We start from the raw sequence: 27,935 nt of genomic DNA, 5'->3' as shown, positions 1-27,935 counted from the left end.
GAGCGGGAAGTGAATCCGACTCTGAGAGGGATATTTCATAGGGAGGGGTGACAGATATGTAGGTGTTTTGGAGGGGGTATTCGATGGTGGGGGTGGGGGGCTTTGCTGCATATTTCTTTTTTTTGGAGGGGGGGGGGATTTGTCCAAGAGATATTTGGTCCCATTATTTTATTTTATTACTCACATCATTTGTGTAGTAGTTTTTCAGATTTTCTTTTTATATAGTGTCCCTGGCTGTTTTACGGTATTTTTTCGGGTGTTTACAGTATTTATCGTACTTTTGGAAAGGAAAGATACAATAAATGAACAAAGATTTGTTATTTGAACGAATACATTAATGATAAAAACCAATAACAAAAGCCGTTACAGCAATTAGAATAATTCCATTAATATCTAAGAAAGTTTTCCATTTAGGACTTTCTTTAATAGAAGTCATTTTATTTTGAATAGCTTTAATCTCTTCAGGAGTTCTTCTGATCTGTGAATCATCTGACATACCACAACAAACCATAACACGACGAGTACATTCACCATGCTCTATAGGAGAAATTCATGTAAAATAGAAGACTAATAAACAGCATTAACTAGAAATGAGGAATCTAACCGATTCACATCGTCAACTTTAAAACTATACGACTATTTGTTACTGTGCTATTAAGCGTTCATTTAAAGCCTAGTGCACATTCATTCAAATAAACAGAAAACAAAATCATGTAGCTGCCTTTTCATATCAGTGTTTGTTTACCGTTTATCTTTTATCTGATTAAAAGATAAATTTGAAATAGCGAGTGTAACATGTCACATTCTGAATCGTAACTGATATGGAAGTGACATGGTCTTCCAAGCCCGAAAAACTCTTATTGATAGGCTATGTGACCCGAAAGGCGTTGCCTGTACAACATTAAAGTACTAGGACAGTTTATTAAATACAACGTATGCCGCCATTTTAAAATCATTCGAGCCCACGTGATTTTTCTTTGGTTTTATTTGGTTTACTGAATTTCTGTTTCAACTATAAATATTTCTCAGAAAAATTACTTGTTTTCCGAACCAGCATAAATATTATGAAACAATGCTGTAATCCCCGCTTACTATGCATGGTCATGTAGGGCCTAAAGTAGGCACGAGGGAATTGTACATATAATTATTGGCCGAACGGAATGGACCGTATCACATGATCTACTGTTGTCACATGATCCACACTGCCTCGTCTTGGTTGATTGAATAAACGTGTATTTTGATGAACCGTTGTACTTTGAATAATTATGCTTTTATCAGGTCAGCCATAATCCGTACCTTTTACAGTTTTATCCTGTTGAGAATCATCATCTTCATCACCGGATAAATCTGGCATCTGTTCATCATGTCGTGTCCACCATGTTACACGGTGTAACTGTAATAAATATACAATGATATGTATCAGAGCCTTCAAATAATAGATTTTAATTAATCCAAGAATTAGTAAAAATATATTTACTACACTGATAATACGTATAACGGCAGTGCGTTTAGTTTATCGAAATTAATTGAACGGGGTCCAACGTCTCGTCAACACAATGCGTCGGTTGTTTATGTTTCTATAACCACGTGTGTAATGCTAGGAAGGGTTAATATGCCCGGGCAGCGGTGTTTCAGTCTACCCTTAATCGAGTTCCGCCTGTCAAGGTTTCTTTACGTGCACACCAATGTGTACACGGGTGATGTCGGTTTTTCGCCCAGAACGCCTTGACATCTTAATGAACATTCCATTGATTAACTACCACAGTCCAATTAAAGATACATTATGGGAGATTCGGTAACGAGTTGGCAGTTCTCGCTATAATAGTTAAAAACTAGATAATGTAAAGGCAATTTGGTGAAAATTTCATTCAAATTGATCCACTATGAACCGAGAACTAAGCGACTGAAATTCCCATAAGCCTCGGTAATCATTACTAAAGTCAGACCGATAAACAGCATAGTCTCGATTATCCATTTAATCGTTTAATCGAGAAGGAAAGTTATGCATTAAATCGGCTTATAATCCACTAAAGAGCGCAGGCTAGCGCTGCCACCTAGAGTTAAGTATGGCCTGGATAGGTTAATTAATGTCTAATTAATAATTTAGATAACATTTCAGGCCTAAAGAAAGACCTGCAATAGGCAGATTTAGCTCTTGCATAATGTGTGTTTAATGTTATATTTTACTTTTACAATGACCATTGCTGTCGTTTTTGATACAAAAAGAATAATGCCGTATTTTCATTGCCAGGAGTGACGAATTATTTTCGAGGTAAATCTGGTTCAAAATAAACAGAGAATTGGCTAAAACAGAAGGTGCCATCGACATAAACAAGTTCTCGAAGGGTACGATTTAACTCGTATGTGGAATTAACGTCAGAATTCAATATATTAATTCAACATTCAAATAATGTAATACTTCCATATTAATGTACATGTATATCTAACTACCTTTGAACTGGGACGTGGTACTGTTTTCAAACTTATCGCGATCATACATATTCCTGCAACTGCTGTTTCCATGGCAGCCACATACAAGAAATGAATTTTCAGAAAATAAGGTCTATCGTCGAGTGTTCCACAAGGCGGGGCTGGGTAAGCAAAAGACATAATTAGTCTGGAAAACCCTAAAGCCTGACCTACCAACATCCCATAGAATGCTGCCTGAAACGAAGGATATGATCATACATACATCCGGCAATAATTATGTAGACTTGATTGTTATCAAAAAACAATTAATGATAAAAATTCTAGGATATATTATTGTTGAAGCAAGACAAGCTGAAGAGTATTAAATACTGAACATATTTTACCAATATCATCTTAAAACCAGGAGAATTCCGTACCGAAAGGGATCATTTACGTGCACGACAATTTCTATAGGTCCTCAAACGGGTATGCACACTTTCTTGCTGACGGTTCTATTCGGTCTAACCTATCCGACTGTCACGGGCAACTAAATACTGAATATTCAATTACCAATGCACAAACTATTCAGCATTCATCACTTTACAAATTAGTGTCACAAATTAATTGCCTAATACAGAGCACAACATTAATATACATGTACCTGTTCAGTGGTTCGCTTCCAGAAGAAGCCCATTATGAACACCATTGCCCACGGTGGTCCTACAGCACTCATCATACCTTGCCAATACTGCCATAGTTCATCACCTTGTGCTGCTTGCATTATTGGTATCCATATAATGGACAAACCAACCAATACCAACACTACTAATCTATATAAAACACAACTAATTATTGAAACTTAAAGTAAATATATTTTAAGTTTGGGCTCTGTTATCAGAAATAAGAAATTGTTACATATGAAGAAATAATGCAACATCCATATCCTTCCGAATAATATGGCCTAAAACGTTTACCTTGGACGTTTTACTGGCAGTGTGAAGTTTACTTATTGATTCTTTAATTATGACCAACTGTCGTTCTAAAGCCCTTTAATGTATAATTTAAGATCAATTGTACCTTCCAACGAGAAGTAGTTCCCATTCTCTAGCGTGTTTCCTGAATCTTCTCCATAAATCCATGGTAAATATAGAACTAGCACTATTAAACACAGACGTCAATGTACTCATAACAGCAGCAAACAGAGCAGCCAACATTAATCCACGTAAACCTAAAGAATAAGAATATTATGATATTCTGATCAGCAACAGGAATTTTTTTCGTGTTCACTTTTTCGCCAAGCACCCCAGTTTCTGGCATCTAAATGAAACCCAGCTCAAATTAACTCTACGTCGAGTAATGGGGTCACAAACAAGGAGGGATATACTAAGACAGAGAAATGGGCATAACCTATACTAGAGATTAAGCAGCTAGTTTCGTTGGTGTTTAAAACTGGGAGAAAACTTACAATCAAACTCATGACGTGCCAACGAATGATCCTTGGTGTACATATGCCTTTAAATGTACTGAGTGACTCGTGAAAACCGGATATCAAACTTCATTCTATCATAATGTTAACATATTTAAGAAACGAAACGGTAAATCAAATAATGTAGCTCAGAAAAGTCATGAATATTGTTTATATCATTGTCAGTGGATAACAAAGTGCCGTCGCTTCAGTGAGTATGATTTTCAAGAATCTAAATAGGAAAATACATGGTTTTAGGATTTGATACAATGAAATACGGAAATACTTTGTTACGGGCTTGCGAATGACAGCCCTTATGTATCCGCGTCATCTGGTAAAATTAAATTCTCGTATTAGGATTATGGTTTGAAAATCTGTAGGAACATAACGACAGAATTTTGAATTCGGAAAGGATTGGCTTATTTAAGCTGACGTAAGTCGTCTCACCTGGAGAAAGAATCCTAAGTACGAGCAATGGATAAGCTATATTAGAACAACCTGCTGGATTATCACAAATACATTCACAGATAGCAGGATCAGCACACGCCACTTCATCTAAAACAAAAATAACACCTATTAAAATACAGTACTCTGTCGCCCTTATACTCACCACAGTGTTTAATTTGATTAGATCTAATCCCACTCAAAAGTTAGAGATGGATTTCTCGGGCCATTGCTTCTGGAATATGCGTCGCCCTGCGACCGCCTGAGATGTTGCCCACGCCATCAAACCTGATTTATAACTCACGCTGTATGTTATCATGCAATTAATAACACTAATCTATTTCGAATGACAAGAACATTGTTTCGACAAATTCCATTACCTGGGTATAATATTCTAGCCACCATCCCAGGCACCACAAATAAAAAGAAAGGTAAAATCTTCAAGTAACTAGCAACTATGGATCCACCTTTAGCATGTGATAAGTTTTTGGCTGCTAGAGATCGCTGTACCATTATCTGAAAAAGAAAATTATCGATACCGGTTTTAATACTACTGCTTTGGTTTTCGTTGAATAGATTCCGTTGAACTTGATTACCTCCTTGGTTTTATACCGTTTAGTATTTTTAATTAATTTGAGCTTTTGGAACAATTTGATCTGATAAAGTTTATGTGCCATGCCTTGAAATTGAACTCCAACATCCATTGATGGCAGCAGGGTCGTTTAACGCGGGAACACGATAGGTCCCATACGGCCCATACTAATCTGTAGTTGTCACTTGCTGCTAATACTATACTATGCTAAACTATAAATATCACCAGTAAGCTGATCCCCCTGACTTGTGAACCTGGGCCTTTCAGAATCATATAAGTGGTCATTATTATAAACTAATGTTTAGTATGTATAGAAAGTGGTTAGAAGTTATAACTAGCTGTAAAAGATGTCAATACTGGTGTAAAAGCGTGACTGATTATAACACCCATCACTATTGAATACACAAACCTGGACAATGGTGGTGTATATCATGCAATAATCACGGTTTTAACACCTTAGTGACAAAACACCTACTTTAGGACTACTGCCTGATTACTAACAATTTTAACTGACTAATACACATTATGTATAATGACGACTTTGATCAGTTAGTAGCGTATATTTTCATTGATAAAAGTTATTTGTTGCTAAGTCAACGATATCAACTTTACATAGTATGTGTTATAGTGTTACAGGTTGATATTGGCATTCGCCAGGGTATGTAGATTTGGGCCCCAGTGCATTGCTTTGCATGGCGGCCTTTTTAGCTGTTAAGGCGGCTCTGAATGCCTTTATAAACTTTATCTAATCTAATAACCCCCCCCCCCCCCCTCTCCACATACACCCAAACCTCATTTTGTGTCTACCTGATCAGAACACCAAAACCAGATATCGCTAGGTATGTTAAAAATTAGAGTTCCTGGCCAAGGATAATCTGAGTTCAGTGGCTCACGTAATAAACTAAAGGAATCCGGACGTGGTACACCACAGCTCGAGTTACCATGTCGTGTAGTATTCGGTATCGCTTCCATATATTTAGGTTGAAGATATTCATAACCACCAATTTCTGTTAAACCTATATTATATAGAATAGAAAACACTATAGAGTAAATTGGACATCTTAATCATGACTTATTTATTAGAAAAAAAAGGAGGGGATCACGGGCTAAGTGGGTAAGACGCTGGCTCGATAGCCTGGAGGTCGGGTGTTCGATCCCTGCATTGGCCGAGAAAGTTCATCCAGATTATCCGGCGTGGTCCCCCCTTGTCAGTGATGCAGGACAGAGGGCCTGACAGGGACAGCTGTCTAGTCCTTCGGATGAGACGAAAAACCGAGGTCCCGTGTATACATTGGAATGCACGTAAAAGATCCCTTGGCAGTTTGAATTCGATATAAGAGTAGGCGATAGTGCCGCTGCCCGGGCAAAATTTCCCTCATAGCACACTGTATGGTGTATGCCCGTCTTCATTAGCCCAGCATAGGAGCAGAACAGTAGGACGTTAAACCCAATTTCATTTCAGAAAAAAGGGAATTGAAATTAGGGTATAATCACCGCAGTCCTCCAGTCAGTTTTAGCCTAACGTGTGTTATGTGCGCAATGGTAGGCAGGGGAATTTCTACCACAAAGAAATAATCTTGTTTAAAATTCAACTTCCAATGGATTCTTTAGATGAACCTTTACATGTGGTTTGAGTTTATCATCCACCCAAATTCCAAAGCACACCTTCCCTATCCGTCCACAATGGAAGCTACGTAGCATTTAATTTCATGTTTTATTCCGAATCTTTAAATGTCATGAATCACAATGGTCAGCACCGAATATGGTTGCACCATGACTTACTTTTGAACAAAAGAACCGCGGCGCCAACTGTTAACACAATCGTTTGTAGTGTATCCGTAAACATAACAGCCGTAAGACCTCCTGTGAACAAAAAAAAAACAACAACTGAATTAATTGTAATATTTTCTGGCTGTCAAAATGCAAAGTTTAGGGTGTAAACAAATGAAATAATGTCTACATGCACATTTTAGTGGGATGCCCGACGATACAAAAATATTTCAGTCAATAATTTAATTGCATATTTATTAATATGAAAATGAATTTTGAACTATCAACTAGGACGAGAAAGTACATACCGGTCATTGTAAATGCAGCTGAAAATACCAGAACTAAGATACCAGAAGCATACATACTCCATCCGAATAACATCTGTACAAAAACAGCACCAGCATACATCTCTACCTATACAGATCATGTAATGGATGAACAATGAATACAATTTGTCATAGAAGAGAGATGGTGACTGGTGTGTATACAGAGAGGTACTGATGGTGCACTAATTCATACTAGAAAAACCTGCTGGGTCAAGAAGTGTCGTGCATTCCCTTCCTAGGATATTGGTGAACCTTTGGTTTTCTGGAGTTTGGAAGGGTTTCAAAGAGAATTGGGCTTACCAATACCAACGCTGGTTATGGCTGACTTTAGAGAGTACAGACCCTCCTAGTTCTTGAATGCAGTGACCCTAGAGTACCAGTGTTTTAAAATATGATCATTTATTTGCTACTTACTGATATTTTTGTGATTATATAAAGCACTATAGACAACACGGATAGATAAATACGTAATCTTGTTCCACCATAACGTTTCTGTAAATATTCTGGCATCGTGAACACCTGGAAACAGAAATGAATTCATTTTGTCTTACTAAATATTCCTGAATATAATTATTACTTCTTTTTTTTTTGGGGGGGGGGGGGGTAATTAGAATAGTTACTATGCCTAAGATGGATTTTCAAGAACTACATTAAGTTCATATTCAGTATTGCTACTGTAAAGTAGTAAATAAAACACGCTGAAGATCACTTACTCCTGATGAAGTAAATACTGGTATGAAAACCCATGCTAACATCAATATGAAAGGAATAGCCTGAAAGTAATATATAAGTTTTCAGCAAAGAATGTAAATTTGTATTATCATAATATAGCATACAAAGATGATTTTACCTGTTACTGCTTAATATAGAACACTACACTGAATTCAAATCTTGGACATGTTTTAAAGATGGGTTCCCGCGTACAAACCGGGTGATTTAAAGGTATATATGGACTAAAAACATATTCAAACTAATTAATTTGTCATAATTATGCTTCAAATCCTTCTCAAACATTGTAATTGCGAAGGAATGTCCTGCTATTAAAATTCGATCAAACCAGGCCATGTTTACTCTTGGGAGTCAGAGGAGAATTCATTGCATACATAAGACGATGTTGTCCTTAATCGCTTACTATTTATTACAAATATCGAATCCTAAATAAATTCTCGGATTATCCACTACCCGCGTCTTTTTCCGCCATTTTTATCTCAGAAAGTATTGTAAGTCTAACTCTTCATAAAGTTTATCAACTTGTACATCAAGCGCTCAATGTTCGCTTGTGACCTTTGACATCACGCGTGCAGAAGTTCATAATCGTCGGGCTGTTGATTAGGGGAACCCTTGCATTTTTGTCCTGTATACGCTCCATGAATGTTTTTCGGGGAATCCAGTATTTTTCTAGTAAGATTGGATATCTCTACTTTCCATATATACCAAAATTGCCATACTTTTATTGGAAATACCAACCCGATAAATTCTTTTCTGGGAACCCATCTTTAAACGCTCCAAACTTTATATTTTCTTTACAGTAATCAGAATAACCATATTCTGCAAAAGCAAAACAATTAACGTACATGCCATTCAAATATCATTCCACCAATACCAGACGCTGCAGCTGTACCAGACAGACCAACAAATAATGGTGCTCCGATGTTACTGGCAAATATACTGGCCCCTATCTGAAAAGATAAATAGAGAAATGATTTACGGTTATTTAATATTTGGACGTATAAAGACTTAGAAAAGGAAATTGTGTCTAGTCGTGATGGACATCAAGGTGATCTGTTGCATGATGATAACTCAGCTACAGTATTACGTCATGCGAAGACGTACGGCATATTCTGTATATTTTGCTTAGATGCTTCGGTATAAATAAAAACTATACGTCGCCTGGCGGCTCTGCCGGTTACGCCCACCTATACTAATATTTGTGACCCTCGATTGTCTGTCTGTTCAGGGTGGGCGGTTACACTGGGGCTTGCCGAGGCTGAAATTTGGTGTATAGGGGTAGCTCAGACCGAGGAGCAACATAGTTAAATAGGCCTGGTGGCGCTGGCCTACCACTTCCGGTTACGGAATTACGGGCACAACCCCTGCCTTTTCAACAGCTAGTAATCCATATTTAAGTTCCTTTGTATACTACGATGCATAACACACACGACACTGTAGTTATATGTGTGTACACTCCCATATGTGTTTGGCCTCTACACAGCGCCGGATCTACCATTGTGTTCAGGTGCGCTTAAGCCGGGCCTATCTCATTCAGGGCCCAAGTAAGTGGCTCTATAAATTAAGTAACACAGGGCCTCATTTATCCGAAATCCCGCACTATCTATATCTAAGTTACAAAATTGTATTTGGGGTTTTTAAAATGGGTGTTCAGGCCCTGTGTCGTGCATTAAACACGTTCTGGACATATAGGTTACCAATCTGGCTTTTTTGATGTTGTATTTACTTACCGGGAAAAATGTCATGCTTTTTCCAGCCAGAAAATATCCACTTGCATCATTTTTTCTGCTAGCTCTAAACGTTGCCTACGAATAAAGCAAATTACATGTAATAACTCACAGAAGTCCTAGTAATAACCTTCTGTAGCGTTGGTTTTCCACTAAAATCCGTTGAAACAGAAATTTAAAATTATAAAATGAAATTAGGGTGTATTTTTGATGACAACATTTTTCAGCTTGACGATAACCATAAAGATTGTTTTGAACTATAAACGAAATCCGCTATGATTGCCGGACTATAACAATGTATCAGCCTATAGATAAAGAAGTGGCTAATAAATGCATATACGAGTATTACTATAGTCTTTGTATTCCTTAAATATCTAAGTTTTTTAGTAAAGAAAGGGGGACATTTCATTGAATTTTTCCACCACTGCCGAATGTTTACTGATTTAACCCAGACCGAGCCCCCTTCACGATGGTATTGGAGAAGATTGATGGCAATTTGCCTCTCCGATTTTTTGGCCTAACCGCTGGACATGCATGATGCCCAAGTATAAATTCAAATATCGAGGAATGCACATTGGATTATATTAAGTGCCAACGATTATGTATATTTTCGAAGTGAGAAGTGTTATATAATTACGCCTTACCTTTTCTTTCTAAAGAGTGTTGAACACAATGAAAATGCACAAAATAGAAATTGACAAATGCCTGACAATTTCTAATAAAACTAAGTGAAATAGGCAGTATTGACATGAAATAACCATCCTATAAACAAAATTGTTCCGTTTCCTAATTCGACAACCTCCCAGATCTACACAATTTTGTAAATTGCACATATAAAACATACTTACTAAAATACCAACGATCAAAACCACTACAAAATATGCAACAATAGTTAAAATATCCGCCCAATGGAGGTAGCTTGTCGAGCTGATCTTGGTACAGACTTCACTGTCCGCCATCGTGACTTTGCGTTCAGCCTTCTATGAATTCACAACATCATCTGTTAACGTTATATCTCTATTTAATACACACGACCTAGATCCACCTATTCAACATGTAAAAGTATTTTGCAGCACCTAACCAATATTGTAGTGTTTACAATCTGTCATTTGATAATAGACGCAGTTGGCCTAAATGTCCGTCACTGTAAACATAAAAAAACTGATATAATCCTGCTTCACAAACTGCGTAAAGGGTGAAATGTAGGGGAGAGGTGGCGTCATTAAACAACGAATTAAATTAAGCGCTCTAACTTTCAAAGAATAATTAGATATGCAAACATAAGAAGTAAATAATATACATGTATATCGAGAAAATTTCCGAAAAGCTAGCACCTCTCCCTTTTTAATGAGCAAAAATGTGGTTATAATGCGGTTTAATTTTAGTATTCTAAAATAAGATTTTTAATATGGTTTTCATGATTACTACCATTATTAATAGCACTTGAAAAACTACTAAATTATTGTACCAGCCCTTGCTTTGATTATTATATTACCTATGTTGTGAATTCTACTTTAAGAACTGTTTAAACAACGCTGGCAGTATAATATCACATTGTTTACACTCAAGAATATACTATACAAGTATTTGTCATCCGAGATAAAGATATGACACGCGAGACTATATAGTAAACACAGCAGCATTGTGCACACACACACAGATTAAAACAATAAATGTGTGACCGTGAATTTTATTTGGCATAGCTAAGGCTCCTTGGTTGTTCAAATTTTAAATGGATTCATGGATCAAACATGTATTTTAATATAATAAAATGCTTAATGTGTTAGAGAAGGTAAAATGTGTAATAAACGTTTAAAAATATTTATGATAAATATCACCATTACTCTTTCACTTGTCATTGTGTATTTCGTCTTTATTCATAATAAAAGTTTTAAAAAAATAAATGCTAATTCGTCATAGGGTATTACTTGCGTAAACGGGCGTTCTGTGCTACGACTCGATTACACCTGTTCCCTAATGTCACATTAATTATATATAACAATCATAATAGCTAGTGTCCTACACATAAACATATTACTTATTCATAAACCAAGATTTTATGCATTTTGTCTCTTGACACGTGCCTTTTTGTAAACCATTGTTTTGGCTTTAGCTGTACGGACTACAATCTTTATTTGTGATTTTAATAGTGCGGTGAGGTGGAACGTGGTATCTGTTGTCAGGTAACAACAATATCTTCCCGTTTTGGTTTTTATTAAACGATATTCTACATAAATATCATCTATGAACCCGTATAGCAGCCCACCTGACACGTTATCGATGCGTCAACTGTTTAACATTTGGGACTGTCAGGCAATACTCAAAGTTTTTGTTCGTAGTCCCCGGAGGTTTCCATCTATCCCGATTTAGTGTCCTTTTTTCTTCTTCTTAATTTTCAGATCACTTTGAAATAGTTTGACATACGTGCACTGACTAAATATTTGATTTAAAAATTGATCGGAAAGCCGTTTATCTCCCCTGAGTCAAGGTTTTTCTTGTTATTACAGTTAGGTAGTGGGTGTAAAATACGTGCAGGTAATGCTTGCGGAAGGAAACCATATTGGGACGCCGTTAAAGCTTTGACTGCCAAAGAATTATTTTATATACCGTTTATACAACTTCTTCTCCCATCAACTACCCTCTTAATAAGTTGACTATATTATTATTATGTTCTAGGTATAATTATAACCGATCATGACAGCCAATATTATTGCAAACGAAGTATAGTGTGCTGAAGATTGTCGAAAGAAACCTGCCATGACGATGTCTAAAAATAGAGTGTGCCAAATGACAAAGAAGACCAGGTGTGCTCTACCCAAATTAATTTTATATACACTTAGACCTACTAAATAAAAAGGGACACCCCCAAATCCCTCCCTTTCCTCACACATACACACACGCGACCCCCAATTCGCCTTTGGCATGTATTTCTTCTACTTCATTGACCGCTAGTTGAGGTAACCATAAGTTTAATTGCCGAATCCGAAATAAAGGGAAATGGTACCTTTACACTATTCGGACTAGTACGGCATTTACCGGGTATGCTTCGATCTGGCTTAAGGGAACTTAATATATATATATATATATATATATATATATATATATATATATATATATATACAAGAAGAGAAAAGAATCTTTTACAAAAGGTTTTATTGCAGTGCATAGAATATTTAAACCCGGTTTGCCATAGAAGACACAATCCAATAATCGCCTAAATACATATATAATTTAATTATCAAGAAAAACTATCAAAAATCACAAACATACATCATGAAATAAATTCACAATAAAATGGTTAATATTCGACTCGATTAAGGCAATAAACTCAAATCAGAACGCAAAATGGCTTACCGCGTAGCCTCTTATTAGTCATAAAGACGGCCAATACACCGAGTATCAGCCCTCGACGGTATTCAACAAGTCTGTGTAGTTTATATGGGGCTTAATTCTCGTTTCATCAATAGTTTGCAAAATTAAAACGACGTGTCCCGAGTGACTTGAGAAATAATATGGCCAAAAAGTAGGAGACGTCATTAAATAGATTAAGCAATTGAAAGAAACGTCGTAAAAATAGAATATATCAGACAAACAGACACATAAAGTTCAATTAAACATTATTTATATAAAATATAACTATTGTAAACGGAATAGTTATAGAGGGGATATCAGTTCAGAAAGAGGGAGGGAATGACGATGATCTATAAAAGGAAAAGACGTACTAGAGATGATATAAATGGCTAACTTTTGCAAGACACGTATTATACCGTCTTCCCATTTGCTAAAGTTAAAAATTTGAGCAAATGATATTTTAAATCTTTACAAATAAAACGTTAATTCCATTCAAATATGAACGTCGGGGTTTTAGTAGAAAATACGTCCGCGTTAAAATTAAGCTATATGCTTAGTTGATGGCGCCTTTGAATCCGTTCAGAGTACATGTTTCGTTTCTTTGTAATCAAGTATACAAGATTTAGGTACCGCATACGGTATGGCATGGACTTGAACTTGAGGACATGATAATCGAGTTATATGGGGAGACAAGGTGTGAAGCTTGAAATGGAAGTACATGCAAGCTATTCAAGAAGTACCCCAGATTAACTTCCGGTCAGAAGTGGTCATTGGCGTTGGGGGGAAATTATGAGCCCGAAAAAGATTCGTAAACAAGTAACTGGAGCATCATTGCAATGGGAGAAAGTCGACTATAGAAATTTGGGAGGTAGAGATTTGTATGACACAATAATTATGTGCAGTTTGATTCAAGTCAATAGGTTCTTCAGTAACCGAACATTGTAATTGCTGCACGAGGGAAAAGGGTGTATTCAGTTCACATTATATTTAAGCATTAATTAAAGTGGATGGGTATACATGTATATAAATAAATAAATAAATATATCTTTATAGTTTTTTGGAGCGTGAACACTTAAGTTGGAAAATTGCAATTCCCCAAGGATAAAGATGTATGGGATATAACTTTCAAGCATGTGAGGCAACAATAACTATTCGAACTGCTGTAATGTGATTTTGCGACAGGGATTATACATTCATGTGTGTAATCAAAATGTTCTGTTCTGTTGAACAAATTATTCCCGTAACAGTTCAATTCAAATCCGCGATGGTACTTTTGCCTCAGTCATGGATGAATAATAAAAAAAAGTTAAGCACAAATGCTTCTTATCAGTAATCACAATATATAGCCCAATGAACCAAATCGGGCGACTCCTTTTATTGAGAAATTTATCTTGTTCTCGCAGGCTATATTTGCATAGAGATGGATACTAAAAGAATAACATTATATACAAACATATCACAGTTAATCATACATAAATCAAGTCACTATTTCATATAAATAAATAAAAGTACAGTGATACTTTGTACATACATCTCAACTAGTTTTTCTATGGGGTTTAATAAATCGAAGAAATTTAACTACATTGGTTTAGTTCGCCATGAGTATATGTAGTATAATTATAGGAATACGATAATCGGGATTTACGTCATTTTGTGACTGACTTAATTTGGTATTATTATAGAATTACCTGTTTCCACCCGCTCCTCTTTCATTTCGACTTTCTAAGGGTTCTTATATTGGATTATCATCCTTAATGTATGTTACGACGTGAGAATTTGTTTTACAATTTAAGATCTAAAATTGCCAACAAAATACAGCTGATAATAAATATGTGTATCGGAGACGTAAAGTGGTGGTGGCGGTATTAAGAGCATACTAATCGAAAAATGCAATAAGTTAACAAATTTAATATACAAAAACAAATGAAAAACTGAAAGTCAGTGATGATTGCTGACTTCATGATGGCGACGTAGGTCAACTTTTCTCTGGAATGTTCTGCCGCACTGAGAACAGGAAAATGGTTTGTATCCGGAATGTTTACGACTGTGAGTGATTAAATTTGATGACTGGCTGAAAGCTTTGCCACATATAGTACATTTGTGAGGTTTTTCACCTGAAAAATAAAATAGTCCATAGCTTTACAAATGAATAATATCAATGTTGTTCCTTGCCCTGTAATTGTAACATAACTTTAAAGGGGTGACACGTCGTCGCGCGTCTTTTTGAATATACGATATGTTTGGCGATAAAGAAATCCCGAGTTCACACTTGATACAGTTGACAACAAAACTATTGGGTGGCTTGAAACCCCATGGACTTCAATGCAAGGACGTCATTAATTGGGGTACATAAACATTATCTCCGATTTCAGTTTTTGTTTACCAGTATTTGAAATAGAGATTTATGTAGAAGTGTAAATATAGATACCTACCAGTGTGTACATAGGTATGTTTTTTCATGTCTGATTTTTGATGGAAGCGTTTACCACAATAAGGACAGGGGTAAGGCCGGGTATCACTGTGTATCAGCATGTGTGTCGATAACGTTGATGACCTTTTGAAACATTTTCCACATTCCTTGCAGTGAAAGTCTTTGTCTCCACGCAAACTTAACTCGTCGTCGCCATTCTCTGTTACCCCGTCACTACTCACGTCACAGTTTACAGGATCTGTTACAGGAACTAATCTAGCTGGTTCGGTGGCTAACGGCGAGGGATATCTTCGGGTGAGGTTTTTGTTCTGCTCGAAAGCAAAACACTTTGAACACGGACAAGACACGGAAGTCTGATATGCTGGACTTCTGATATTAGTTTTGTCTATTGGAGAGGTCTCGTTCTGATCTAGAGTCAACCAGGAGAGGAAATCGCCGAGTATTTCACGGATATATGTATTGTTCTTTCCACCAGGAAAAAGTAGAGGCAACTGCATGTTCAGATCTGGAAAACAGAAAAATGATATTCTATATTCTATATATAATTAATCAAATTAATAATGAAAGAAAACCACTAAGAGATAAATTAGAATAATTAAAGAACCCATCTCAAGTAATTTCCAACTAATATTATAATTTCGGAGTTCATGAAAGGCGTATATACCGCAAATCTTGTATTTTATTTATATATTGTTGTATAGTATGGCCACAGATCACTAATTATTTCCCCATTGACTTTAATGTTAATTCTCGTCTCTAACTTTTTCCCAAATTTTCGTTGGGTAGAACGCTTTCTGCCACAGATGGAGCAACATGTGGCAAACTCTTGCCCAAAAGCATGTATGAGGTTCACCATGAAAAACTTGAGATACACAAGCTGGAAGTAGAGACAAGTAAACATGCAATTTCCGGCCCTACATTTCAACGTAACCAACCTCACAACTCTTGTATCCTTCCGCCTCAAAATCATGAATATTCACCAAAACCTGGCAGAAAATGTATTTTCAAACCCTTTTTTTCGATTCTACACCAAAAAGTCAACAAAAATCGCCATGCAAAAGGGGAAAAAGGGAAAGGGAGAGAGAGACTAAAAATAACTTTGGCCCTTGTCGGTGACAGCGTAGATATATTTGGTAATCTGTGTCCGTAGGGTGACGGCGTAGATATATTTGGTGATCTGTGTCCGTATGGATGAAACGGAAGCTGGAAATGCCCACTGTGACCAATCGCAGCTATGACCTTTGACCTCGGGGTCATTTTCGACCCCAGAAGCTTAGCTTTCTGAAATTGAGAACCAAACTACTACCTTATTTAACAATTAGAGGTAGATGGCATGCACAAGGGAAGGAATTTTATGTTTTACGTATACCACCATCCCGAAATGATCTAGTTTTTGCCGAGTGGACGTTAATTCCCATTTCTCTCTCTCTCTCTCTCTCTCTCTCTCTCTTGTTCTTTTTTCCAAGTATTCCAGCCCATTGGTTAAAAAAACAGTTCGATAACTATTGGTTGAGACTATGTTATGGTAACCTACATATTTGATATTTGCTTTTGTAAACTTAAGTTGCATTAAGTTGGCATTTTTTTTCTACCCAGTCGAATAACCTTTGTAGTGCCCCGTAGTAATTATGTAATGTAATCGATACATAAACTACAAAAGGGAATGAATAGAACATAAATATTAATTAGCCTACAATTTCTTTTAAAACGATAAAACAAAAGGTCCTTTCATCGTGAGAGCTCAAAAACGTTGTTGTGACATATCCAGCACGGTTATGGTTCATTGCGATTTATTTTAATTCTTGAATTCTAAAGAAGGGATTAATAATTTAGGTCCTTTTCTTTCAAATGTCCGTTAAAAAAATCACAATCGCGAATTCGCTTTCCCTATAGATTTTGTCAACAGTAATCCTAGCAGTGCAAACAGGTTATCAAGGGAGCCGTTGGACATGGATGGTTAAGACTGTGATCCCCGGCTTGCCACATCATTTGTTAAGGGTATATTTAGATAAAAGAAGTACACAAATATAGTTTCAGAAGTTGTCAGCAATTCTTGAATTTGTTTAATAGAAACTCAGCGCTATTGTCATTGTTAATTCATAATTACGAATATACAAACATCCTCTAATGATCGGGTAAATTTTAAGAATTACATTATGCGTTGATGAAAGTGTTTCAATTCGTGTTCTTATTTTCTTTTAAACACGAGGCAATATAGTTTGATTAGTAAAATGTGTCCACAATTTATGGAATTGTTTCTCTCGATTTAAAAAAAAAGCAAGAACAAAAATGAATGCAAAAAATGTCACTTTGAATTACTTGAACTAGTTTTCGATTATATACATATAAATAGTTCCCTGGAAAACAATGACGGAGAATTGGTCTTTATTGCGATTTTCAACTTGACGGCGTTTAATCAAGGCAAAAAACACAAATCAGTCGTTTTTTGTTGTTGGTAGAGTGTCTGAAGACCGTAAATACAGACAAGTCGAATGAATAATGTAGAATTTAATTCCTCCAACTAAAACTTTAATCAGTGGTGGGGAATCGTTGAATAGCGTAGTGATATCAATCTCAACAGATTGTTGTCGACAATTATCAACGGGCACAGTTAATTAGTCCGGCATTTCAGGAGTCCTCTCAAATAAGCTTGTTTAATGCAATCAGTTGGGACCATGTTTAAAATTTAACGAGTTTTATATCTGTTTCACCGACGTTGATTTAAAATGCAAAAACTCATTATTAGTGATGTATACCCTAAAGGCAGATTTACACTGGCGTTTAATTCAACAAGTCCTAAGACGCTTATCTCCCTTGGGTTGGCTATAAATATTTAACTAGAGCAACTAGTGATGCGAAAGAGAACCGCAAAACCAATGGATAAATCAGTTAAACGGTTTATTGACTTAACACCTTCTTTCTTAGACAGAAATCACATTCCAAAAAACAGCCCCAGTTTCGTACCTTCCAAGGTATTATTATTACACGATTTGAGCGCTATCTCACACGCTGCTAGACATGTTAAGATAGAAAAGACCGTTTAGTCGGGATTTGATCTAATAGTGAATCATCTTAGAATAAAAATAAAGAGACTTGTATATTGTCTACTAGTAACTATCAGATAACATGGTGTTAATAAAAATAGATAAAAGCTACAATTATATATTATTTAAAGGAGAAAAAGGGTAATTTTCTCAGAACGTAAAAGGTATTAAGTAAAAGTTTGATTTTGTCTGGAAATTTAAGGGTGACTTAAAGGGTATGGCCAGATATCACAGTTGTTTTTAACAGCCATTTACCATGAGATACATAATGTTGCTAACTATAAAATGTCTTGCATTTGAAGAGGTTTTTTTAATCCTCATTCCTATCAACGCCCATTTTCTTTAGCGATTTGCCAATTTACGTCTGTAACGTAACTAAGTATATGTTGTGGGTAAAAGAGAGAGAGAGAGAGAGAGGGAGAGAGAGAGAGGGTAGAGAGAGAGAGGGAGAGAGAGAGAGAGAGATGGGGTTTAATGTCCGCTCGACACAAACTAGGTCATTTCAGGACTAACACATTTCAATAATTCGCTTGCGTGTAGGGGTCTTTAGCAGTGGGAGGAAACCGGAGGACCCGGAGGAAACTCAGTAGGTTGGATAGGCGACCCTACTCCTTGTCCCGTACAATCAGGGAAACGAAACCCAGCCAGTTGACTCAATTACAGACCTTACGATACAGCGCGCACGTGCTAACCATTCAGTAATGTTCTCTAATTTTCTTTTATGGTGAATACAATCTTGATGTTTTGATTCAAGGTTTTTCTCGTTCCACATCAATGGAATGCCTATAATCAACAACCTAAAAGTGGGCTTTACTTAAACGTATATAGTGTAAAAACAGCATTTTAACAAACAAATGTATTATGTAAAACCAGCATTTTAACAAATATACTGCAAAACAGAGTTTTAAAAAACAAATACATTGTGTAAAAGCAACAGCTTGTCAAACAAATGACTGTGTTGTCTCGTCTAATGTATTCTTTACATTCATTTTTATTCACTTTAATTCTGTGCATGCTAATTTCTATATAAACTCTGGTTAATTTTGACACATTTGCTGTCTCTTTTGACTATCGTCCTTAGCCCGATTGGTGCAGAAAAACAGGAAGTTAACACCCCATTCATTCATTATATGTTTTGTATATCGTCTAATTATGATCCATAGTGAATTAAAATTCAGTCAGGCAAACAGAAAAAAACCCTCCTCAAATGATGAAGTTCATGCTTGCTGACTGCGAAACTGTGAGTTAAAATCAGCGTGAAATCTGAAATATCTTTTCATATATTTTTCATTCTGTGGAATTCCCAATCCTGACTAATATGTCTATTTCAAACAAATATGTATTATTTTTGATCAAAGAAAATGTTAAGAAAATATATATTAGAGTGAATATTAGATTGTCTACGACTTAAACAAAAGGGAAAAACGAAACGCTGAACATGAAAAAAGCAAACAGGAAAGCTAGAAAATTCCCTCGGGGCTGTTGGCAAAGATGTATTTTTGCATCCTAAAAGAAAGAACCATCAGATGAAACAATTAGGTATTGTTACGTGACGATAGAACAATGGGCAGGAAACAACCAATGATAAACAGACGATATACGATGAAATTATTCAAATTCCCTCGACTACACTATAATGTTTGGTTCACAGAGCAGAAGATGGAACCGAATCTGGGGAATATCCCGATCTAGTTGATAACACCACAGAGAGACAGATGCCCGTTTTATAGAAGTTTGGTCTTTATTTGATACAGTCAGTTGATATCCCGACTTGCACGCGTGACAAACTTGCTAAGAAAATGTCCATTAACTATAAATAAGCTTCATTGATAAAACAGTATTGCGATTTCTTTCCGAATCCGAGAAATCTGACCACTGGGACTCTATGATATGATTTACTCGATTCTTCAGAAACATTAGCTAAAACTAGTAGCATAACGGCTTCGTTCTCACCTCAATGTCTGACACCTTGATTCTACGTATGATTTTTGTTACTTCTACGATGGTGAAAGATCAAATAGTTTACTTTCATTATAAAAAGAAAGTAAACGTTTTGTCACACAATTTTGAATAAAAGTGTTTGTATCCTGGCAGTATCTACATAACAACAATATAGCCAGGACACCATGGGTTACAAATCGTAAAACTGATTTTATCCCACTATTACAAATCATACGATCTTTATTTATCAAAAATTGTATTTTATTTTAAATTCTATTTACCCTTTAAAGTTATAAAATTCCCTTAAAGTCAGACAAGATTACTATAATTTTGTCGAAGCGGAAATTTTTATCTGGTATTTTTAATAAAAGTATTCTATGGAGGTTAATTTAAACACAAAATTTCCTAATTAAGATTAGTTTATAAAGTAGAAGTTTTCCAGTACAAGCAATTAAAACTCACTGTGCTATAAACTATAAGCAAAGGCTAAAGCAGCCACAAAATTCGGAATCCAATTTCGAAAGTTTCTAGATGGTCTGGAGTACAAGTTTTCGAGTAAATTGTCTCAATGGCATTTAATAATTGAACTGGAATAAACAGGTCACCATTCTATGGAATACAATTACTGCTTATTACTGAGCGACGTTTCGACTAGGCTTGATAATGACTAGAGAAGCCTAGTCGAAATGTCGCTCAGTAATAAGCAGCAGCAATTGTATTCCATAGAATTGTAATCGAATTCTGTTCTTAGTTTCCCGAACAATGTAGTGGCTAGTGTGTTTTCGGTTACCGACACCAATCGTCTGTAAAATGTACGAAGTGTTTGATTTCCCTGGTAAGAAAAGTGTGATCTGAAATCTGTATACTATTCAGAAATATCTTTAGGTTATTTCAAACAGTTATAGTGGAAAAGAAAACTGCAAATATTTGCATAAAATGATTTTGAAAGTAGAAACCACATCGTGAAAATTAGAAGCCAGGGAAATCTGTAATTTAGAATTACAAGGGTCCCCCTAGAACTGAATTATCACCAATCTTCATTCACTTGAATTACACACCATTTTGTTCACTCAATCGAAATCTGCGTCAAATGAAGCGAGTTCAAATTTTCCTCTTAAATAACTTTTAAGAAAGACGTTTGCGGTGGAAACCTTATTCAGACTCTCGAGACTTTTGTTTTAAATATGCAATCAGTTTGTTTTTGAAGTTTCTGATCGCCGAAAAGATAGTATATCGCTTTAGAATGTACATCTATAATGAATGGAAACTATCAAAGACAAAGATTCCAGGTAGTAAAACATATCTGAGAACTACTGCGGTAGTCGACCGTTAATAAAATCCCGGGGTGGGCCGAGAATAATCACGTTGGTTTTCAAGATTGATTCCCATTTGTCAGGGTGTAGCGCATGTGGGGCTGAGATGAGAAGTAAAACTGCGACGAGGTCTGTGTATACGTTGGCTTACAAGTAAACGGGCCCGTAACAATATGAATTCGGTGAAAACACCGCTATCCTCGTTAGCATTGCGTAACCATAAAAACCAAAGAATCGTAAATGCTCGACGTATTGAGTTCTGACTCTGGTTCTTTAATTAGGGGCTACAATTCTGTGTTTCGCAAAGGAAGATCAGATACATTTGTAGTGAAATAAACATTTCAAATTTTGCGCTTTTATTATTATACATTTTCGGGTAGATAACCCTTACTTTCAGCCTATTGTGATCTTCTGTAAATGTTACTATTTTAACATTAAAACATTTTATGTCCAATCTTGTTTATCAGATATTTATTTTTAATTTTCTTAGAACTGACTGTTGCTATTTCAATAACGTTGGACTTTGGCTATAATTAGAACAGCCTCATGGTTTATTAAAGAATGTTTGCAAAGAATATGAATAAATACCTGCTAATGAGGTAACCTTGTCGCCACCCATGGCATAAAATTGTGATACCAAATCATTTGTAGCTGGTTTAAACGGAATTGGTGTAATGGTAGGAGATCGTGTGTCTGAAAAGAAAAAAAATTGAAAAAATTTAATAGTTTTGATAATAAATAATAATTTAAAAGTAAACGTCCTATTTTATTTTTCAATTAATAAGGATACTTTTATGACAGTTTGTGTTATAGATACTTTTTGATTAAACTGTTTTCGTCAAGATTTAGCGGGTGATTTAAAGTATCTTAGTATCCGTTCGCCTCAACAAAACAAGGAATATGCGGAACTTCCATGTAAGTTTGAGAAACATATATATTATAACACTGTACAATACTATCTGCATGGACCCATATAATTTATGTGACTTAATATGCAAATATTCAGGGCATATAATATGCCATGCCATTTTGTAATTTATATCTCGCAATTTCATGATTTGTTTTAATAATATGAATTCACCAATGTCTCAATTAAATATTTTTGCTTTTGCAACACAACGGTTACATCACAATGCATAATATGTAAATTAGAATGTATGCAATATAATGAAATAATATCATACGGCAAATGAATTATAATGCCATCGATAATAGTTAGGTTATGAGAGAGAACAATATACTTATCATTTACATGAAGAGATCGCATGAATTTATATATGAAGTGTAATTCATATAAATAATGCATGTCAATAGTTACCAAATTATCTATTTAGTAAAATTACATTATTTTAAAATAAACTGCGCATAAATTTTACATTTGATATATTTAGTGGTCAGGTGTGTAAGGAGAGAGAGAGAGAGAGAGAGAGAGAGAGAGAGAGAGAGAGAGAGAGAGAGAGAGAGAGAGATGGAGTTTAACATCCACTCGACACAAACTAGGTCATTTCGGGACTAACATATGGTTCAATTTTATTTCCATAATTCACTTGCGCGTAGGGGTCTTTAGCAGTGGGAGGAAACCGGAGGACCCGGAGAAAACCCACGAGGATGGACAGGCGACCCTACTCCTTTTCATTTACAACCGGGGAATCGAAACCCCGCCAGTTGACTTAATGACAGACTTTATGATACAGCGCGCATGTGCTAACCATTCAGTCTTCCACCCACCCCCCACCCCGGTGTGTGTAGGGAAATGGTTCAAATCCCGGTGTAGTTCAAGAGGAGCCTGAAGATTTTCCAAACCCGACTTAACTTGTAATGGGTAACGGTCATGGAAAAGGGCTTTGGTCGTTTGGGTTTGACTAACAACAGAGCTTTTAGACACAGAATTTGAAAACTAGCATTTAATGATGCATATGCCCAAATCGAAATCGATATCGTTGTCTTCTTACAATATGGAAGACAAAAAAGTTGATATTCCTGTTTATTGTTTATATGGTTAGAAGGCTTTAGCAACAAAAATATACGAGAGAATAAACTTAGATTTGAATTGATTGACTAACAGCACAACTTAAGGATAATCGCGAAGATGTCAATGGTTAGTAGACGTTATCAACTATCAGCAGGACGTTAAACCCCATTTCATTTCATTTCATTTCTCTATCAACAAAAGAATATAAGAGAATAGAATTAGATAGAATTTGAATTTGTTGACTAACACAGCATAAAGATAATGGCGAAGATGTATATAGTTATTAGGCTTTATCAAGAATAAACTTAGATGGAATATGAATTTATTGACTAACACACCATATAGCTTATCGCAAAGATGTAAATATTCAAGTGGCTTTATCAACACAAATATTACGAGAGAAAAAAATCCTATTAATTTGGGTCATTTGTGTCACCAAACAATAATGACAATTAATAAGTCTTTCATGTATGCATATTAACAATAACATACAGACATGAACCATTATATAAATATTTTAATTGAGCGAGACATCAGTTTATCTTGGCAAAACAGCTGTTGATAGCATGTATGCCACGAATATGAATTCGAAAACAACAAAAAATCTTTGAAGCTAAACATAACAGTATGCTAGACCAGACAATCATTTTATTTGAAGCTTCAGTAATCGAGTTATATATTTCAAATCGGAAACGAGATTTAATCGATTGTGATTTCCCCTTTGTTTAATTGTTGAATTTTGTTTGGAAATTCATAAATTTGCTTATCTTTATTATTTTATTATTTGCTATAGAATTAAAAGGGTAAAGATAATATTTTATAATTGAGTGTATAACGACTCATGAACAACTGACAAACCAGAATACCGTCTACCGTAAACAATGCTTTCAATTAAAGGGCACCACCACCAATGGAGTTAGATTTGTTTGGTTTTTTTTTTTAATTTTTAAAACAGAAGCTATAGATCCACGAAAAGATAGGTCGTTTTAATTTATAATTAATTAATTTCCCAAAAATTGTAATGTTAAGCTCGAATTAGTCTCGGTCATTTTATTATGAAAATTATAGCGATTCTCGACCACTATAATAGCTCGTTCGACCACTATAATAGCTCGTCCTACGGTATCATATTTCCCAAGCATTCTTGAATTTTGGTTTTAACATTCTAGAATTTACTTTTGGATTGAACATTCTAGAATTTTCCGTTTGAACATTTTAAAATTTTCGGTTTGAACCTTTTAGAATTTTGATTTAGCAATCTAGATTTTGATTTAAAATTCTAAAATTTTGATTTAAAATTCTAAAATTTTGATTTAGCAATCTAGAATTTTGATTTAGCAATCTAGAATTTTGATTTAACATTCTAGAATTTTAAAATTCTAGATTATTTTTAACATTAGTTTTAACATTCTACTCCTTTGGTTTTAAAATTCTAACATTTATGTTTTGAAATACGTGTTTCAATTTTATTGGTACTGAAATTCTTTCTTGATTATCTGGTAGTGGTGCGTTTTAATGTTTATATCTAATTGACCAATTAATGTTTATTTCCAGGCGCCTGGTTAATGGACCATCCAAAATTTGACAAAAGTTTGTGTTCTCCATTATTGCTTAAGAAATGGCAACTACATAACCTTTTTTGCCTTTAAATCTTATATTGTGCGTGTCTTTTTCAGAAACACACATAACTAATACGTGCATATCTAATTACGAGTAAGTTGAAATGTCAGTCAACATTTGAAAACATATTTAGAATGTTATATAAGTACGGAATACTTCAGAAAGTAAAATGTTCATTTTACATTAAAATGAAAATAGGCTTATACCACTCGGAATAGCTTTCCGTCATTAATAAACTTTTAATGATACTAATTGCTAGTATGTATTAAGTGTTCGGATACAGTAAGTTGTTAATGACCGCAGAATATTATGTTTTTATATGCAAAGATAATACATGCTTTGAGTTATATGGATTGATAATAATACTACTACTTTAATGCACACATTCGAGAACCACGCAACTTAACAATTTTTTTATGCTTCGATAATAACAAAATAGTATGAACCATAAAATACACCTCATATACATTTATGATTTAAAACTTAATAAATATAGTTATCTATAACAAGAATAAAAAAGAAAAAAATCGCCGCAGCTAGTTTTTTTTTATATGGGAAATAAATAAAATTTAAGATATTAAGATACCTATGTATTTTAAGTCAGTGATTTGTTATATATGTGTGATGTATTCCGGCAGGTTTAAAGAAACAATTTTGTCCATGGAACTTTAGTGCAGCTAGCTCAAATCATTAATTGCATTATTGTTATCTCTGTGATCTACATGTATGTAAAAGTAGCAATATCTATAACTCACAATGGTGGAATTGTGGCGCATTGTCAGTATAAGATAAATATAAATTGAATTTTACATAATAATAACATCACTGTAGGGAATATTATAAAGAACACTGTTTAAATGTAGGAAATGATAAATCAGAATCTGGAAAAATTGTCAAAATTGGTTGGATTTTTTTTTTTTTTTTTTTTTTTAAAAAGGAAGTGTCTGCAAAGTTTTGTGGTTTCAGCTAACATTTCTTGTTAGTTTTTACTATCAGTCTTTTCTTTTCGTTAAATTACATCGTAAAGTTATGTTGGGTTATTTTTCTTAGAATAGGTAGTTGTTACGCCTCTTCTCTATTTATTTGTGATTTATTTTTGGGTATTGTATATTAGACATTTAAAGTTAGGTTATTCTCATGATATTCGCTCTTTAAGTTCATTAATAGAGTGATAACCACATTAACAAAAGTCAATAGTCACGACTGCAGACTTAGATAACTTTTTTTATCCTCTACTCTCAATTTAGTGGGATGCTGGTGTGATACCGATACTGATCAGTCTAGTTAAAATGGACACAATGCAATGGAAACCTTGACGGGAGAACTGACTGCAAAACGTTATAAAAAATAAAAAAAAAATAAAAAAAACATATCGTGTTATTGTAATATCGGGGCCGCATCGTTTTAGACGACTAGCTGGATTCATTGAAAAAATAATCTTAACTTTCTGCGATGTCAATATAATTCAGACAATTCTTTTGAGTATTACTTCCCAAAGTAGATAATACTTCTTCAATATACCAGCACGAGATATATATTTTGACAGATACAATCAGTTTACCTTTGTATTTATTTGGAGAGAATTTTTTTATTTAAACTCATGTTGTTTTTTTTAGATTTTTTTTTATATTATTATCAAAATTTTAAAATCTTACCCTGATTATGATGTAGAACATCTTTACCATCTGTTGGTTCATTTTTACTGTATAAAAAATTAGACCTCCTTCCTCTAGACTTCTGGATCATAAAAGATTTCGGCATTCTGTAGATTTAGTTTTAAACAACTCTAAATATTTTATAAACAAAAACAAAATAATTCCTTTATTTTGTTTCTTCAAAAGTTCAATAAAGTACCCCAGGGATACACACTTTTAAAATTTGTTGAAATCTTTCGAGTTCCTGGTCACAAAAACTTCTTCTCTTCTGGTGAAACATAAACTTCTTGGTGAAGTCAATGGAATAAGTCGTTTGACACAATGAAACACGTCTTAACGTTAAAAGCCTCGGATAACTGTCTCCCATCAGCCATGAATTCAACCGTAAATCGCGCGTATTCACCAAACGCCGCTTATTTCATTCATTGAATATCGAAAAGTTAAACTTCGGAATGCTGTGCATAATAGCGATCGCCAGATTTCCACATGATGCGCGGTACAGTCAGTATCGAACAATTGAAGCGCGTCGTTTTGCTTAAATATTGATAGAAAACACAGTCAATATCTAAATAATAATAATGAGTGTATTGCCGCCGGCTAACTTAATGACGCTTTGGGGATTCCGTAAATCTTGTCAGAAGAATCGCTCCCTAAGCTCTGCGTAAGATACCCCCGTTCCACGCTTCAAACAAAAGAAGAACGGGACAGTTATAAATGTTTGATATACGACAGAGTATTGAATTAATACATTTCTAACCATTACCGGATGTCACAGAATGATATGAACTAGTTATTGATAACATAATTAATCTAGCGTGACTTAAACTGGTTTGAAGAGACATAAATATAGACATATTTAGAAAGATAAGGAGCATTACATAAATTTGGGAAACGTCTCGTCAACCCAATACTTTGTTTATTTCGAGACTAACATACGGTTATTTTGTTTCTATGGCCCTATGTTCAATACCAGAGAGGAGAATTTTATCCACCGAGTCGTGAGTTTTTTACGTGCACTTCGGGTTTCTCGTCTCATCCGAACGACCAGGCGACACTTTACTTATAATGACCACAGCGCTATTCCTGTAAAGTAAGAACCGGGATGAAAAATTTGTAAGATTCGATGTAAGACATTTGATGTTTACC

At 35.0% G+C, this 27,935-nt stretch overlaps 1 protein-coding gene and 1 long non-coding RNA gene across 3 annotated transcripts; both read right to left on the bottom strand.

The window, feature by feature from the left end:
- Window positions 1–153: 153 nt before the first annotated feature.
- Window positions 154–10,995, bottom strand: LOC126829696 (sodium/glucose cotransporter 4). 2 transcript variants are annotated; one of them, XM_050559792.2, is made up of 16 exons: window positions 10,958–10,995; window positions 10,311–10,507; window positions 9,466–9,540; window positions 8,581–8,685; window positions 7,720–7,779; window positions 7,421–7,525; window positions 6,989–7,094; window positions 6,693–6,773; window positions 5,718–5,926; window positions 4,699–4,834; window positions 4,322–4,429; window positions 3,487–3,637; window positions 3,071–3,239; window positions 2,452–2,664; window positions 1,297–1,393; window positions 154–537 (listed from the first exon to the last, which is right to left on the bottom strand). In XM_050559792.2, the coding sequence occupies exons 2-16, from the start codon at window positions 10,419–10,421 to the stop codon at window positions 335–337; spliced, it is 1,929 nt and encodes a 642-aa protein (XP_050415749.1). In that variant the 5' UTR covers window positions 10,422–10,507; window positions 10,958–10,995; the 3' UTR covers window positions 154–334. The 2 variants fall into 2 exon arrangements, with proteins under 2 accessions (XP_050415749.1, XP_050415742.1); XM_050559785.2 differs by lacking the exon at window positions 10,958–10,995 and having other exon boundaries at window positions 10,311–10,597.
- Window positions 10,996–12,679: 1,684 nt separating this feature from the next.
- LOC126814119 (uncharacterized) lies at window positions 12,680–22,236 on the bottom strand. Its single transcript, XR_007677434.2, has 3 exons — window positions 22,131–22,236; window positions 15,246–15,749; window positions 12,680–14,927 (listed from the first exon to the last, which is right to left on the bottom strand). It is a non-coding gene; the product is annotated as an uncharacterized LOC126814119 (long non-coding RNA).
- Window positions 22,237–27,935: the final 5,699 nt, after the last annotated feature.

This window comes from Patella vulgata, chromosome 1, assembly GCF_932274485.2.
Source record: "Patella vulgata chromosome 1, xgPatVulg1.2, whole genome shotgun sequence".
Taxonomy (NCBI): Eukaryota; Metazoa; Mollusca; class Gastropoda; family Patellidae; genus Patella; species Patella vulgata.
This window is presented reverse-complemented; position numbering and strand designations above follow the sequence as displayed.